Source organism: Strix uralensis, chromosome 6 (assembly GCF_047716275.1).
Source record: "Strix uralensis isolate ZFMK-TIS-50842 chromosome 6, bStrUra1, whole genome shotgun sequence".
NCBI classification, from domain to species: Eukaryota; Metazoa; Chordata; class Aves; order Strigiformes; family Strigidae; genus Strix; species Strix uralensis.
Genome location: NC_133977.1, coordinates 14487619 through 14506004, shown reverse-complemented (window position 1 = coordinate 14506004; position 18386 = coordinate 14487619). Strand labels below are relative to the sequence as shown.

The window sequence follows — 18386 nt, the reverse complement described above, 5'->3', positions numbered from 1 at the left end:
TGGGTTTGGCATAATAATGAATGTAATGTTTCTGTCATTGGTTTGAGCTCTCCTGATTATATTAATATGATCACGGTGTCATACTGCCAAATAGATGAGCTCAGAGAATGCCATGGTCAGGTAGAAAGCATTTAAAAATACTTTTTTCTCCTTCAAAATAAAAAGCTGTGCTACTTTATGTTTTTTTTTTTTTTCCCATTTTTTTTTGCTTTCCAAATCTGTGGGCAGGTATGCAAATAAGGGGACTTGGTCTCTTAAGCCATTGCTACCTGGGACTGACTCTTCTGTGACCCTTGAGCTACCTCACTACGTCAGTCTTCTGATTAAAACCCTGTAGACAGAAAGGTTCCATGCTGGGCAGCACTGCAGCTGTGTTCCTCTTGAGAAGGCACCTAACTGTAGTTGAAAGCTGGAGGCTGAGGGAACCTGGCTCTCCGTTTTCTCTGAAGCTGAGTCCTAGAGCTGTAAGCAGAAGTGTCCTTTCTGCTGTACCATACGTGGAAAGAGAGATCCTCTCTACAGTAGCCTTGGCTCTAGTCGTGTACCATACAGCTTTGTAAATCAACATTTGGAATGGCATCCGAAAGTGAACCGGGAGCCAGTTCAGCCTTTGGAGAGCAGATGTAATCTGCTTTCTTTGGCTAACACCTCTCAGTGAGCACATGCATTTGCACTAGCAGAAGTATCTGATTCTCCAGTGTAGCTCTGTGTACGTAATGTTGTAGCAATTCAGCCTGTTGAACCCCAAAAGCATGGATTTCTGACCTTTAACAAATGAAGCCACACACAGTAGGTCAGCCTGTAGGTCAGGTCCTTTCCACTCTCTCCCCAAAATATCGCTAACTGGCTGAACAAAGTAAGTGCATACCTGAGAAAGAGGATGTACCTGTTAACTCCTGTTCCTTGACCTCATGACTTGTTTGATAAAGATGTGGTAGTTATTAAAAACTGTTAGATTAATGTGATCTGCTGACTGCTAAAAGTAAATGTTCCTTAAAAGAATAATGTTCAAATGGATAGTTGTCAAATGTGTGACCTTCTCTTTGAAAATGTGGAGTGCTTCCCTCCCAGCTCTTGATCTTCTGTCCTTGAAAAAGAAGGAATATGAGAGAATGCCACTCAGAAGTTGTTCTCTCTCTGCAGGGGCGTGAGGTGTGGGAGATTGGAGTTGTAAGTAAAGGCCAAGCCCCAGATGCCAGTTCCTGACCCATACTGGGCCGTGGGTGCAGGCTGTCTGAAGACTCTGTATATTGACTGGTGGAAAGGGAAACAGAGGGAGAAGTTAGCTGCTTTCTAGAGGACGGAATGACAGAGCAGCTCCTCCTTTTTCTTGGTTGTGGTTCTCTCCTCCATTCATTTCCCCACTGAAGATCTGATGAAGATTTCTGCGGTCTCCTTATACTAGAAAAATACCATCTAGTAATGGTGTTGCCATAGCAGTAGCTGAACCCTTGCTGAAAGCATAGCAGGATGAAGGGCTCCATCAGTAACCATGAGTTTGATGACATTTATTCTGAGACAGTGTTTAATGTGGCTTGTCCTATTGTGTGTGTACTTGTAACTCTTGCCCATAACCAGTTCTGCCATATCTGTTGACATTGTCACTTAGAGGTGAGGCTTTCTAATGCTGCCGGTATCTAACAGAGATGAGGGAGGGAGGCAATGATTGCAGATCCATTCAGCTTGTCTTGCAGCTGGAGCCTGCAATTGGGCTTGACGACAGAGATGTAGGTGCAGCAGTTACATTAGACTCTCCATTAGCTATTTATCTGGTAACATGAAGGAGGGGTGTTACGATTTCTTCTTTTTCTTGCCAGGAGGTGGTTCACAGAGGAATGGACACGAAGGAGAAAAGAGCTTGCTGGTGGGTCTCAGTGGAGATCCCAAAACAGGCCTGAGTGTGGTACGCAGCTCTTCTCCAGAAATAAAACCTCAAACCAGCTAGGAAAGCTTTTCTGTTACATTCCAGGGGACTTATCCCAGTACCAGGAGACTAGTTAATAGAACCTTCATTAAAATGCTTTTGCTAGAAGATGTTTTTTTGCTTTAAAAATTACATAATATGGTGGCATCTGCTAGCACCACTGAAGTTAAGGGCTTATTAGTGGTTCCAGTTTTCAGGGTTTAAAAATGTTGGTCATTAAAATTAATTCTGGGTGGAACTTGGCGTAGAGAATCTTAGCCCCTTAGGCAAGTTCTGTTACGTAGTTGAGAGAAAAACAACAGAAAGCAGTCCCCCAAACCAAAAACCCATCCTGAACCCTAAACTTGTTTTTAAGTTACAGAAACCAAAACCTAAAACTTATAGGAAATTAATGGCTTAAGATGATTTTTTTTAAAAATGCCAGTTTAATTTGAAAGTGTTTCCTTCACTGGTTTGAGTGAAATAAGTATATTTTCCATTAGTTCATATTATAAAGTACTGCTGTGGGGTATTTTTTCTTCTTTTTTAACTGGGAAACAAGTTGAAACAACTGAGCTGTTTTATTTAGGAAAAATGTAGCTATAGCATCTTCACCTTTGCCTTTTGATGTGAATGGTTGGACTTGATGATCTTAAGGGTCTTTTCTAACCTAAATGATTCTATGATTCTGTTCTATGAATTGGAAAGCCTGCCTGTGGTTCTGGCTGAATGCATGGCGCTGGTTCCTGCACATCGGTGGTGGTGGTGGGGGGGCTGGCTGGCAGGGGAAGCTGAGCTTTCTGCTAGAACAACAGGGACAGCTGTTTGTGCCGCCTTCTGACTCAGGCTCCCTTAAAACCGTATTTTGAGGTCTGGGTTACCATCACTCTCGCTTTTCACTTATTTAGGTGGAGAGCCGGAAGTGCTTTATTCTCCTGTTTAATTGCTTCTGCCTCCCGGCTGCCCTGTGCATGGCTGCCCCTGGGCTAACCGGGTGGCACAAAGCCCCGGTGGCTGCTCTCTTTCTTACCCTTTGAACCCACCCAGTGTGACAGATCAAAGTTTGGGTTGAGTTAGTGCAACTAGTTTAGCAAAGGGGGTTAGTTACCAGAAGCAGCTGATCCACTTTGACTAAGAAAAGGCCTCATCTCCTGTGAGTAACACTTCTGTCCCAGACACACTGCAGGAGAGACTGTGCTAGAGGTAAATATTTCGTATCCCTCTCTATTTTTCATTTCTCATTCGTCTCAGCACATGCTCTGAATACGGCTTTTCTTTTATACCAGTTTTTGAGAAACTCAAGTATTATCAAATCAAGTTATGAGTTTCATAATATGTTTCTGTGGTGGGATAGTGGCCTGGAATATTTCGTGTTAAACAGTAAAGCTGTTATTTCAGCTAGGAGAAGGATTCTTTGGCTAGTTAAGCTGTCAGAAGCAGGGGACATCTGCAGAGACGTTTGTGACTTCTTTATAAGATTTCCTGAGATCTGGGATAGTTGTGGTGGTTGGGAGACTGAAGCCACAGAAAGGACTGGAAGCTGAAGAAGGATGTAAATAATATCTTGTGGTTTGCATTCACCATTGGCTAAAATATAATATGTAGAAATGCATTTCCTGCCTAGAGATTTATTGAATATGTAAAGCCAGAAAAAATAACTGAGGAGGAGGAGAAAGATATTGTCCTTAGTTTTACTTCCTCTGGCCCTCCTAAGAAGCAAAATTCTACAATGTAATGTTATTTAACATGATTTTGTTTCTTTGGCAAATGTATTAAAATCATCTGTGGACTGAGCTCTTCTTTACCAAATTGCATCCTGGAACAAATTATTTGCAATGGGCTTATAAACCCATGAAGAGTAGGAGTTTAACAGCATCGTATTACTGGTTATATGCAAAATCAGATATCTCACATTTTGTCTAGAACACATTGGAGAGCAGAGGATTAGTAGAAAGTAAGATCCTTGTTTTTAAACAAAACCTTTTGCTGTAATGAGGTGCTTGACGCTTTTGTTTTGCATAGGATTGTACAGTTGCAAAGATCCTGATACGGTCTCCTGTATTTGACATAGAGATTTTCCGCTGGCCGCCTGTCAGTGTGCACACACAGCTTTCTTCACGTGGTTCCAAGTGGTTAGTGACAAACAACTGCAAAGTCATTCCTCCAGTCCCCATTAAAAAAGATTTACAGTGGAAGAATTCTCAGCCTCATAATGAGACTCTTGTAAGCTGGTGCTTGATACATAAAAGGCTGAAACACAGTCCATTTACCCAAACCAAACATTTATTGTAAATAAGTGCCAACAGCTTATATTCTGTCCGATTTAATTATATTTATAATTTATAGGGTAGCTTAAAAGTGAGCCTTAATGGACATGACTAACCCTTGCTGAAATGTGTGAGCTCTGTCTCTTCCACCTCATCACTGAATCGCACAGGCATGGGCTGAACCTGGGATCTGCTTCAGGCCTGATCCTTCTTGAGTGTGAATAGTAATGTATGTGTGGCACTGTGGAAATGGTAGGGTTGTGCCTGTTCAGCCTGACATTGCGCATCCTGTATCTGCAGCCCTCAAGTGGACTCTGCAGGTTTTTCTGGGGAAGATCTCACATCACCACCAGCTACAGCTACACTGTGATTTAAATGAAAGTGGTGTTGAGATCAGAACGAAACCCTGTTTTTCCAAATACTATTTGGTACCCTTCCTCTTAGAAAAAAACGTTTTGGGAAGCAGTTGATCTTTTCTCATTATGAATTTATCTTCTCTCATTATTTGTGATCTTAAAGGATTTGAGTCTTGACTAGAAACCTGATTATTAGCATACACACTAGGTTTTCATTTCTGATCACTTCAGGATTTGCAGTTTACACCGTTTTGAAGAGGTGGTATGCTGAAGCTTTGAAGCATCACAGTCTTTTTCTTTTTTTATTTTTTCTTGGTGGTGGTGTTAAGTTTTTTTAGAATAAAAATTACAGGTTTATGTTGCACTAGGATATAGGGTGGCCATCTTTGGTGCAGAAATTCAGGTATTTCTGAATAACTGAAAGCTGTCAGACTTAACTGGTTTCTGCCTTTTCAATTAGAGCTGCAGGATGTGAGGAGGAGAACTGGCAAACCTCTCCTGTGCTGCGTGGATGCTGATTCTTGCCTTTAAAAACAGCTTTCTCAATTTAGGTTCATTTTTGAAATTTGTTTAAAAGAAAGGGAAAGAGAGTTAAATACCAAATTGGTATACGTAAGGTCAACTCTATGGCAGCGCAATAAATGGACTGCTTTCCCTTCACTGTCTTTGCTGGATAAAGGGCTCTCACCTAAGCAAAACCAGAAGCAGATTAGGTTTAGGAAATGATTGTAGTTTGATTCTTTCCTGTTGTTATTGCCAGTTGTGGAAGCATGCTTTATTGTTAAATATAGGGAATCTTCATCTAGATAATTTCCCCAAGATGATCCACGCTTTGCCAATTGAGCTTCCTAGTCTCTGTCACAGGGTGAGGGTCTCATCTTGCAAGTCCAGCTGAAGTTGCTCATAATTCAGTGTCTTGAGGTGTGCGTGAGAGTAAACATTTGTGGATTCTGCTCTTGCTGTTGACTAGATTATTTTTTTTTCCCTCTTTTCTTTGTATTGGAAAGACTAGATTAGAGAATGACCCATGATACAGCCTCTGCTAGGGAAAATGTTTTCTGCATACAGTAATGAAGAGTTTTCAGTAGTTTATGAATTTTCAAATAAATGTCCTGGTTTCTGAACTCCCAACTGTACAAAATTTGCTTTGTCTTTGAGGGAGATTACTCGGTGTGTATGTGTCTGTGTTCTGTTTAAAAAAAAAAAAAAACCAAACCAAACAACAAACAACTAAAACCTAAAAACCCAAAGCACAACAGCAACAACAAAAACTTTATTTTCCACTTTCTTCATTTGATAAAAATCTCTCCACTGTAGAATGATTTCCTTTGGGTTTGACACCACCATTTGATCTCAGTTTTTAATAATTTTGGTGGGTTTCACTCCCAGAAGAAAACATGCTTGTGTTGTGAAGTATTCCCACTAGAAATCTGGGAAGTCTTAAAACCTCATGTTACTCAGAGCTAAGAACGGGCTTCTTTATTAATTCCCTGCTAGACAACCCCTGTACAGTAAATCTTTCCATAACACCATGCTGTTGAAATTAATCAGGCTGATGTTTGGAAATTGTTCAAATTAGATTAAATTAAATAACACCTAGACGGGGCTCAAAACTTGTGCACAAATTTTATAGGTGCCTCTTCTTATTGGTTGATCTTCATATTATATTTATTGGGACATGTAAGTGCTGCTCCCTATTTAATGGCTGGAGAGGTGGGTGGCTGAAATAGTTTAACCTCCTCTTCAGCTTTCTGCGTGCTTTTCTTTTTTGCTTTAGGTGCCAAGCCTATGATGGTTATGTGGAAGTGGACAATCCATAGAAGTTCAGTGCTGATAGTATCACATTTATTACTTACTTTAAAGCATGCACTGGACAAAGTATCATTTACAAATGAACAGAAGAAGCAGTGCAGGACTTCTTAATATCTGCTCTGTCTTGTCCTTCTAGTTGGTCATTAGAAATTTACAGCTTTTACTTGCAAATCTTACAACTGAAAATGTTTTCCATGGAACTACATGACTGTAGTTTGATAATACTTTTAACTGGCTTCAAGTTTTTTGTAAAAATGAATGTTTTCTGCAGCAGAGTGTCCAGAGTTTTCACTTATTGAATGAAATACCTTTTTCTCTTTCCTTCATTTTTAAGAATGGATTGCTCCCTGGTGAAATAAAACTATAGGTGGAAAAGGGCAAGGAGGAGAAAATGTGCATTTGGACACAGGTCTCTCTGATACATATTTAATTTCTTCTTAATTTCTCTGCTCCTTAGAAGAGCCTTAGCAAAAAATGCAACTCTGTTTACAAAGTCTTCTCTGTACATTGCAGCAGTGCATAAGCAACAGCAGAGCTTAAATCCCATCTCTGATTTGTTTCAAAAATATGTTATACAAAGGTGCTGGTCACTGCTAACCATTCTGTTCTTCTGCGTAATAGTGGGGACAGTTTTTCCCTGCTTTCTTCCATGGATTAGAAGGAATTATTGCTGTGTATGGATGTCCTTATGAAAGCCTTTATGTAGATCTTGTTTTATGCTCCCCTAGCATTTTATGCAGATGATATCTATATGGGGTTAAAGCTCTGTAAGAAGCACGAAGGAGCTTCTTATAAGTCAGTTAAGTGAATTAACATCAAAGAGAAAAAGTATTTTGTATAATTTCTGATTGCTGTTAATGTTTGGTGTGCATTCCAGCATTGTGTTCATCCTTTAAGGAAACAAACTGTTTCCTTTTTAGCCCTCAGATTACCCCTTGTTTTCTGTGTGTGTGAAAATCAGTGCTGTATGTCATCTACCATGAGCTGTACAGCATCATTCACTGCAGCATCTCTCTAAAGCGGGGAGAGCGAATGCATGGAAGTTGAGTGCAGAAGGGACTTAAGCCTTTTTTGTGCATATGCATGGGAGAGGGAGGATGACAGTAGTTCTGGCTGATAGGGCATTAGGGAAAGAGCCGAGGACTTTCAGGATTTAGAGTAAGGCTGGCTTGCATTACTGTAGCACTGCATTCGAGACTTTGTTATGGATGCTTGGTCTCCTGCCCTCTGAGTATTGCTGTAAGTTCTTCAGCTGGCATGACAATGAGCAGTGGCTAACTTGCATTGCTTTTCTGTAAGGGCCCTGTAGTGAGCTGGAAGAGTAATATATGCGTCTAGGAGCAAGACATGATGTATATCAGTGTGTAAAGAGCATGTTGGCTTTTGCAGATATTTTTGCTTCTGATTCCAATGTACTGAAGGTATGTTTATTTTCAGATGGCATCAGGAAACAGGGAAGTTTGAGGCAATAAATTTATTTGAGACATTATAGCTTAACTCTCCAGTGCAAAATAGAGGGCAAAGCAGATGGAACTTCTTTGGAGTGAGACTTACTTGGAAATAAATTGGATTACTGTTGTTTTTTAGTAAAATAGGATTGGTATTAGGATTCTAGACACTATAGCGAGAGGCATGAGAATGGGTTAGCAATGGCAGATGTGGTAATCTGCCCTTTGCTCTCTGTTTTTAAGGTACTAATAGCAGCTGATCATCAGTTTCGCTGGGTCACCGAGTTCAATGATGTTTTTGCAAAAGCTGTTTCTATAGCAGGGTCCCTGCAAGCATGGGCAGCAGGAAGGGGCAGGAAAGTCGTCATGAGCAAGAGTCCTGTGGGTCCATCGTGCCATCCATAAAGTGATGTCATGCATGGCATTAGTTCTAGCATTTGAGATCCTGTTTGTACTGAGACAGAAAACAAGTGTGGAGAATAGGTGCAACTTCTGCACTGAAAAGGTGGAAAGACTGTTATGTGACAAGGAAAGCATTCAGCAGGAGGATAAAAGACACTGTGGCATCCCTCTCATCGGTTTGAATTCACCTACTTTTTCTGTCTTTCCAAAATGTAATTTACATAATTGATATCACAGTCTCAGCATTTGACCAAGTATCTTAATCTTTTGTTAAGACATTAATAGCCCCATCAAAAGTGCTATGACAGACTGTATGTTTGACAGGAGGGGAGGTTTTTCATTTACGGAGGTTAAATTTCATTTTAACTAGTTACATGATTTATGGACAACTAGAATTCAATATTTAACCTTTGATAGGAATAGAAATTTTGTTATTGATTCCAGAGGAACAGGATCAGCCTTGCACTGTTTTCAGGAAAGCACCTGGAGATATTTTTTTTCACTGAGGTTTGTTTTTTTTTTTTTTTTAACAACACTGTGTTAGAATTTGGCTGCTTGAACTTGCAAAATGCATCCGTTTAGCCCAGAATCAAGCAGTGAAGAGGGAGCAGCATCAATGTGATGCCGTAACCTACTTAGGCATTACTTCAGCACATGTTTTAAAACAAAGAACTAAAACACATCAACTGGATATTGTGGTTCATAGCTGCTGCTGACCTGCAGTTAGAATGTCAGACTGGGAGCTGCTCCATACTAGATAGGTCACCAAGTGAGAATTGTGTATCTAAAATATATTTTAAAGTAAATCTAATCTCTGCAAATTCAAGACAAGGAGGATTTAAGTCCCTTAGCAGTTGTTATTGGTGTGACTGTATCTATTTCAGGGCAGGGTGACTCCTCTGAACTATTGGTTTCTAGATACTAAAGCTACTCTAAGTAGAACATCTTGGAGATATTTAACTGACTTTGTACAGAAGGAGAACTGAAATGTGGCTTTGTCCTCTTTTCCCTTAAAGACGTGCTCAGTCCAGGAATACAGTGATTTGTGTCTGGCCTTTCATAAATATACTCAGTTATTTTTAATAGTTGTTATCTACTAGAAATGGCTATATTTCAATCTGAAGAACAGGAGTTAGAGGTGAACTTTCTGCTGATATTATGAGCCTTAGATAGCACATTTGGAGAACTGCTTTAGGCTGAGATTTGTCTCTGCTGCAATATTTCCTAGTTTATTTAGGGGCTAACAAATTGTACATAACCAATTAATAAATTTCTGTGACTAGAGGTAATGGTTTTTCCTTTGCCACTCCCTGACTACAGCCTGGCCTGTAGCAGGCGATAGAAATGGCTGTGCAGTTCTGTAGTTTTTCCGTCTGTTCCATCTTCCCTCCATGCACGCATTTTGAGTCCTGTAGGGCCGTCTCCTGCAAATTGTTTCTCTACTGTCTGTAGTATTGAATCCCTTTAAGTTCATGCCCCACAATTTATTGCCGTAGATGACTTGATCCTGTAACCACAAAAGTAAATTTACAATAAAACAGAACAAAATTGAATCCAGACCACCCCCTGAGTTTTCCACTTCTGTGGTTCTTCCTCATCCTTGATCCTCTTTCGAAGAGAGCTGTTCTCACTCTCTTCATACATGCAGCGGGAGAACAGCCACTGGCCTCTCTGGATCTGCGTGACCATCAGCTGCCAACACAAGGTTATCATTTTCAGCAAAATCAATGCAAGGGTATTTTCCTTGCACAGTGAGAAGACTGGCCATAGTCTGAAAATGTGCAAATAAGCCTATTGCAGCCAAGAGCTGCATATGGGACTAGCCTCTGCTGATTCCTCCATACGTTCACTGTGTGGAGAGAAGCAGAAGCGGCATTTGTGTGTCAGGTTTTTGTATGGCTGAATGTGGAGAAGCTCAGACCTGAAAGAATAGGGACATTTGTGAGAACTGTAGAAAACTTCTGCGATGTTGAAAAGGTCTTATTAGGAAATCTTGTTCGTCCTCATGCTGACTGTGATTCTGTTCCTGAATTGTATTCTCTGGAGCTTTTAGTGTGGTTTTTAAATGAGTCAAGTGATGAGACTTCAGTATTTCCCTTGGAAAGAAAACAAAAGCTATCCCACAGGGAAGAAAGGCAGATTTCCACTTAAGATGAGTCTTCTAGGAGGTGTTTTAATTTACAGCTTTAATCAGAGATGTATGACACGCTTCTTGTTCCTCTCTTATTGATGCTTTGTTGTTTTGTTTTTTTTTTTTCATCTAGGTTTGATGATTCCAGTCTTTTGTGTGGTGGAGCAGTCGGATGCCTCTCTTGAATACGATAATCGAGAAGAGCATGCTGAGTTCGTTCTGGTTCGCAAAGATGTGCTCTTTAGCCAGCTGGTGGAGACAGCGCTCCTGGCTCTGGGGTATTCCCACAGTTCTGCAGCTCAGGCACAAGGTATTCAATAAAGTTCTTTTCCCCCTTCTCTGCACTGCCAGAAGACAGCACCTGAGTTTGTTTGATGCAAGGAGAAAGCAAGAAAGTTGGTGGCAAATCTTGGAAGTGGTTACGTCAGTTGTGTTGATTGCTTAATCTTAAACTAGGTGTACAGCAAGCCCTACCTTATTAGCCTGCCTAGAAAGCATTAGCTGGATCTTACTGAAGTGTGAAATATGGTGATAATAATCAGTCAGCATATTCATGACACATTTGTTCTGTACCACAAGGCAGGTTGCTGCTTTGAGGAAGTCAGCACAGAAGAGCTGGATAGAACCTCTAGGTGTACAGCTAGATGGTATCTAGTACTCCTCTTTGTATCAGGGCCATTTTGAACAGCATATTATAGTATTTCGTTTTTAAAATTGTAGATTGAATATAACAGTTATATATACTCATGCTCTCTTTATGGCCAGTAGTTGTAGTGCTAAACGTTCAGACTGCCTTCTCTGTTTTCACTTGCCTACTATATTGCTGCAAGGCCCTTTCTAAAGCTCGACAGTCCCTTCCACTTAGAGATGATTCTCCAGTAGCAGTGAAATCTTAAAATAAACAAAGCTTTCCTCTCTCTACCCAAAATACCATCTTGAAAAAAAAACAAACCTAAAATCCTAATCTTGAGAGAGACGGGCAGGAGGTGGTGGGTTGGGAAAAATCTTTCCAGAATGAACTTCGCATTTCAAAAGGCTTTTTTATACTAAAAAGGTTATTTCAGTGCTTATTCTTTTGGGTAAGAAGCCTGTAAGTTTCAGTTTCATCTCCATGTCACCAGTAAAACCTGTGCACATTTAGAGTAGTTTAATAGAAGCTTTGCCTGGGGATTTGGATTTTATTTGTTGGTTTTAGTTATTTTGTATAGTTAGGTATTTGAACATGCGAATAGAGGGAGCAGTGGTGGTGTTGAATCCAGGAGTTCTAGGCAGTGGTTAATAGCACAGGCTCCTTGTACAAACTTCTTTGCAAGCAGGGTGATAATGATTCATTTCCTCTGTCAGCCTCTGCTCTGTGAGAGAGGCTCAGGTTCTTTATACAGGCAGAGCTCATGCACATGTGTTTATTTACACAATACGGTAATAAAAGCTCTGTGAGAAGGTAGTTGTTTTGATTTTTAATAGGAAACGTTTCATGTCGTTTTAGGGACACTTTTTTTCTGAATGTAAAAGGTCAGTGTATCCCACTGTTTCCATCCTGGTGAGCCAGCTTCCTGTTTGACAGCGCTATCCATCTCATTTAACACGGTTGCTCAATGTGTTGCGAGCTAACATGTGGAACACGCTGCATTAGGTGGCCAAGATTTCATTCTTGGCACTTACAAAGGGGAATGGGTTTGCAAGAAACCTGCTCCAAGGAGGCATGCCATTCAGTGCAGTGATCCACACTGTCTGAGCATCTCACTCAGGGGAACCTTGCTTTTGCAGCATCCCTCTGGTGTGAGAATAGCAAGGAGGAGAGACAGATTGGCTCACGAAGAAATTAGTCACTGTGCAGGGAGGAAATGGCCACTGCGTTTTTGAACTACAGGCTTTGACAGTGAGCAGGTTCAGATACAAATCTGTCGCTTGATGTGTTTCTCGAATAACCATCTAGAAAATAAAAGTTGAATCTCTAATTATTGTAATTAGTTAAAAAGAAAAGACTTTGGCATTTTTGTCTTTAAGGCAACAATTACCTTCCACTAGAAAACATCAGATTGTATAATATTTAGAAACAACAGAAAATACCCTAAAGATCAATCACCTAACATATCTCTTACTTGGTCAGTTTATTTACCTTCACACTGAAGGACTAGTTCTCCAAAGTCTTCTATACATCCTGGACAAATACTACAGGTCATGCTGATTTTAAGATATGAAGCTGAAGTATACAGCGTGTTCTGTAGTATCTTGCTTCTGTACTAGCTGTCTGCAAGCTGAGAGATGAGGTACAGACAGAGACAGAGTGCTAATAGATCTCTGAGATTGCTTAGTTTAATGAGAAAATTTATAGAATATTGGGCTATAATCTGTCAACTAAGGTTGACAGAAGCATGCTGCTTAATTGTTGATATAAGAATTTATTTGGGAACACAATTTTCTGATATTAAAAAGAGAAAAAAAATAAAGCTATTTGCTTTATTCATTCCAGTTGTAGGAAAGGTCTGCTTCTGTTCTAGTGCTTGGGATTGATTTCATTTAGCAATATACCTTGATAAATAGTCACTTAGTTCTTCTTTATGCTTTATGATCAGCTGAATTACAGGATCTGCATGAGAAGTTGAAGGTCCTCAGGTGCATTTTTCAAAATGGTAAAGCTCTGAGCAACATGCTGTGCAAAAGACTGACATGAGTAGGTGTCCCTATGTCCTCCAGGGACAAAGTAAATGTGAGCTTGTCAAAGCTTTTGTATTGTGAAGGCTGTCTAAGTTGTAATGTAGCATGTAATAATTGTCACCTTTTGAGTTGGGAAAGTGTTTCATCTCTCCCCCTCTTGTTTTGGATGACTCTGAGAGGAGTAGCAATGTTCACTTCATCTTTTGGGAAACATCTTGCCTTTGCCTATTCCTTTTAGAACAGTGTCTCCAGTGGCAGATAAAAGAGCTAGTTGTGGGGGAAAAGGAGTTGTGGCAGCAGAGAGAATTGCTGTGCAATTTCACACCGCCTTCGCTGCAGTTCACCATGGCACTTCTACAGACCTGCTGAGGCTCTAGCAGGCGGTGTGTGTGCCTTGCGTGTAGGGCCCTGCCTCACACTTGCCAGCTGTACAGCAGCACGGCAGAGCCTGGGTGCCAGGAAGGAAACGTGGCACGGAGCGGTAGGCGGTGTGTTGCCTCCCCGAGGGATCTGTGTGCCCAAAGTGGCCCTGCTGAGGAGTTGCCTGCCTGGGCAGCAGCCTAGAGCTGCAGAGCTCCCCAAGGACATGATGCTGTGTCCAAGCATGAGTTGTAGCCTGCACACACAGCTGTCACCTGGCCCGGAGCCTCACGTACCAGCTCGTGGTCACTTGGCTTATCATGGCTAATTTTCAGTTCTGGTCGTTAGGTAGATTGAGAAGTCTTAGCAGAAATAATCTGGAGACAAATATGTATCAGGAGGTATACCTGAAGGTGGCCCCAAGCCTCGCTGGAAGAAGCTCTTTATTCCCACACAGTTTTGGGCAGGACACATTTATTCCACAAACAGCTGGTTATGAACATTTTTTGTTGATGATGGTGAGAGCAGAGACTTTTCCAGCGAGTGCTGCCCTCGTGAAACTTCCCTTTTCTGACAGGAGCTGTGAAAAGTCTTCTGGAACAGGATGGGAATTCGTTAACAGCTTGGCACTGGGGTGTGAAAGTTGGTGGTGTGAATGGCAACAAAGGTTTAATAAACATTTATGTATTTTTCTTTCATCACTTGAGTCTACACCTGACACTAGGGAACCTGCTACATGTGTCTTCCAGAGAGGAAGAGTCATGCTTTAAACGGGCACCTGTTCTATGTGTAGTTTAATAAAATGTACATGCCCTGATGCAATTTTTGGTTTTGTTTGGGTTTTTTTTTTTTTTTGGTGGGTGGGGTACTCTAACTGGGCTATGCAAGAGAAGGGAACTGATGGAGACTACATACAATATATAAGTGCTGAGTGCTGGGACTGAAGTAGTATGAAAGTAGCTGCAATCTGGAGTACCCTGTGTGCAGGGTGCTTTGGGACCTGCTGTAAAAGCTGATTCCCTCCTCAGTGTGGGGTGGAGGAAGAGCAGTGCTAGTTTGATGCTTTTACTGAGTTCTACTTTCTTAGCATCCATATGAAAAATAAACCAGTGTGATTTCTTGTGGACATATGTATATACAGTTTTCCTTTCAATCAGTTCCTTGTTAGCTGTTGTGAGTGTATACACAGAACTGGTGTACATTGTCTGCAAAAGCTTGCAAAGCTGAATGGGCCATCGAAATGGAGTTTGCCTTCCCCTCCCAGGTGCTTCTGCTAGGTGTGTTGGCAGGGCAGTGTGGAGTGCCTGCCCTGACTGCTGTCTGTGGGCAGCTTTAACTGGGCACTGGCAAAGTAGTTGCTTGGGTTAGTTGCTGTGTGTGGCCACCACAAGGAAATGGGTGTACAGAAGAGTGAAATGCTGCTGAGATGCCAAGTGGAGCTGAAAGAGGGGTGAGAAGACAATGGAGAGAAGTTAACAGAGGGCAAGAGAAACATTAAATCTTTCCCATACCTGTCACTGTAGAGATTGCCAAGCCCTGGTTCTTAAGCAATGTATTGCCATGAGCAGAGCAACTGCAAGAGACAGTGCTGTGTGTTAATGGCTTGGAGGCCCCTCTTCATGCTGCCTGGTTTCTTCTAGTGCTGTGTACTGACTGAAGAGTGGGAAGCCTTGTGGCTGCAAAGAGCGGGGTGTGACTGGTCAGAGTGGGAGACTGAAAGGAGAGGCTGGCAGTGGTCAGTGAAGAAAGTGTAAGACAAGAATGAGGAACAGAAAAGGTTTAAGTATCTTGCCTTGCCACGTGGAGTTGCAGTATCTGGGCATGGAGAAGAGTAATGCTCTGTGGGGATCATGATTTAGCGAGCTCAAGTCAGACAGCATCGGCCCTGTCAGCCTTGCATGACTGGAGTGGGGAAGAGGAGAATTTTGTTGCTGCCAGTCAGTGCCTGACCAGAGTAGCTGATGGTAGGGTACCTCTGCCCTAATGTCATGACACCCAGAGGTGTATCTCAAGACTGACTGTCCTTCTCCAGCTGCCTCACCTGTGAGGTTCCAATGCTGCTTGCAGCCACAGGAAGTTGGAAAGACAGACTTGGCTTGACTTTGGTCCTTCTGCAGAGCACTAGTGGAGCTGTCCTTGCGGGGAGCTGCAGCAAGAGAGAAAGGTGGCTCTCCTGACTGTATAGCAAGGAAACCAAGGCACAGGCACGTAAGGGCTCTCCTCTGGATCCATAGTGCACATGGCGGGGCCAGAAGGAAAACCAGACTGCAAGTGTGTTCATTTCCCTCATGGGTCTAAATATGTGATCTCAGCCCTTCTCTCTGCTGTTAATTGGAGGCCTCTTGCACTTGTGGTCTGCATTTAAGTAGTATTTCAAAGCGAAGACCGGATCTGTTTGATATGGTGACATTTAGCGAATCAGTCCAAAACCCAGGCTGCTTTGTGTGAGAATGTGGCAGCCCAAATGCTGGGCTCCTTCACTCTGGCTAGCCTTTGTGAGACCAGTATGACCATCTTGCCACTTATGGGATTATAATCATGTGTACAAATATTTGAAGGGTGTAAACACCGATGAGGATTTGCCTAAGCTGGTCCAAGAGGGTAGGGCTCTGGGGCAATTGGAAGGACCTGAGCAGATGATTAAAAGGGAAAGATCCTGTGAAATATTCCCATCTGTGCTGTCTCCAGGACCACAATGGCTTCCAGCTGAATGTCAGGTAAAGGCAGAACATAGCAGCTGGGGCTGTATCGAACATGCACAAGCTGGGTTTATATTTCTGTAGCCAGAAAGATACAGTAAAATTGTGGTGAAACCCTGCTAAACTGTGCTTTAAGTTTGCTGCAGTTAGGAAGACCAGATATGCTACCAGATATTTTTACACAAGTGCAAGGTAGCAGTATGGGAAAAATGAGAGGAAACCTGGGTTCAGGTTTTTCCTGTGAATAATGTGCAATAAATTACAAGGGTGCTAAAATCTGGGATCTTCTGACTCCTCAGCCAAGTGCCCAGTGTTGGTTTGTATGTCTGAGCCCTGGGTTCCTGTTCATGTGATCAGAGACCTTCTAGTCAGTATTATACTGGCTTTAACGAATAGGAGAGACACTGGTAATATAATGACTTAAATAACAAGATAATACAGTGATCAGCAAACTAAATGTTGGGTCATTTCCTGGCTCTGTCACTGTTTGCTGCTACTTTTTTCTTTTTTGTTTGTACAGAGATAGCATAGTGGTCTCACCTAACAGGGATGTCAGTCGTGTAGAGTTGCTCTATTTCTCTCAGCTCAAACTCTTTTGCTATGGAGTATGATCACCCTGCTAAATCAGTGCATCTTAAAACAAAACAAAAAAACCCCACCCCAAAACAAATGAAAGAAACCAACTCAACCCTCTTTGGAGCCCTCTTCGGAGCTCTTTTCGGGAGTATGGTCTTACTCCATCTATAATTAACAGCTCCTTACTTTTAGTAACGACCTTTGCCCCCCTGGCTTCTACTGGGCACACTTTTTATGGGTAAGCTCTTCTTCTCCCCAGTTTTTCAGGTGAAATTGTAAAAGGCCCAAATCAAACCCTTTAATAGTAATATGTGCGAGGGGTACGACTCACATGGACATCTTGCAGTAAGCTCTGACATGAAATTTTGTGACAATTTGTCTGGGATTGCTAAACAGCCTGGATTTCTTGCAATGATACTCAGCTATCCAGATCAGTTTTCCTTGTAAAGCTGCTCCTTCTTGAATTGTACATTGCTTGGGTTGTATTCTTTGTCTTTCCCCTTATGTTTGAAGAAAGTGGGCTGAGTACTTCTCAAATATTTATTTCCCTCCCTATATACAGACATTTACCAGCAAATCACTGTTTTGTCTACCCTACAAAACTTCATGATAACTGTAAGTGAAACTTAATTACAGGAACCATGAGAGAAAGTCAGAATTTAATGAGAATATTGAAAACCTCTTCCTTCTTTGTTTTTCCGATAGGCATTTCAGTGCATAATGGACACAGGGTTTGAAAGACACTGTTGTTAAAGGTTCAGCATGTCATGCCATTTCAATTAAAGCCCCAGAGTTCTCTTTTAAAAGTTGCTTGGAACTCTTAAGAAATCTTATGTAAAAAATAAAAGAAGAGGTAGAGATTGAGGCTGCTTACATTTGTATGGTTTACTAAAATTAGTGTGGGTTTTTTTTGGGGGAAAATATGACATATAAAGAAATGATATATTTATATATATGAAAATGAAATGTATTTTATGTTTTACTTTGTTTTATATATATAAGCATATATTTATAGTTTAATCTAGAATATAAACATACACATATTTTATACATATACACACATACAAATATATATTTATATAAAAGTATAATATATGTGGATGGAAACAAAAGATCACAATCCAATTAATAAACCAACCTTTCAGGTTACTTGTCACTCTTGTTGTCCATCTGTAGTGTTAGTTTAGGTAACCTCATTATCCCAACAGCATGAACTCTAGTGAATACTTGATTCTTTGATAAGCTCACTGTGAAAGTTCTTAACTTCTAACCAGTGGTCAAGAAGTGTCTCTCTTTTCTTCCCTGCCATGCCCCCATGCTGGTGTGTGTAAAAATTGCCACGTGGTATTGGCTTTCTGATCCCAATATATTATTTACAGGATTCTTGTGATGGAACAAAACCTTCTACAAATAGTAATCTATTTTTCTAGATGGCAAACATCTGGGTAGTATAAGTAAATGGGTAATTTATTAGTGTTTGAACAGCTTAAAGGAGGGTAACCAAAGGCAGCCCTGAACAGCTCAGCACTTCTGACGGCCTCTTTCTGTCTCATTCACAGTTTGTGACTGAGCACAGCACTGCTTGTAAGCAGGAGAGGAGGCAGGGGTGAAAGGGAGGAGTGGACAGAGTGGACTTCAGCTGTCCCAGTGAAACACCCTTTCTTCCTTCCCTGTGTGTCTGTGAGACTTTGCATACCTGTGATGGGAGTCTGAGGCCAGGTGCTTTGAAATGCATCATGTTTTGGTGATGGCTCTGGGGGCTCTAGCAGACTTG

General features: G+C 41.3%; 1 protein-coding gene across 2 annotated transcripts in view; it reads left to right on the top strand.

Moving 5' to 3' along the window:
• SATB2 (SATB homeobox 2) overlaps positions 1-18386 on the top strand; it is a 131718-nt gene that overhangs the window by 9376 nt on the left and 103956 nt on the right. For both annotated transcript variants that reach the window (XM_074872254.1, XM_074872255.1), the window contains exon 2: positions 10453-10629. In XM_074872254.1, the coding sequence (XP_074728355.1) occupies positions 10453-10629 (177 nt within the window). The remainder of the gene's footprint in view (positions 1-10452; positions 10630-18386) is intronic.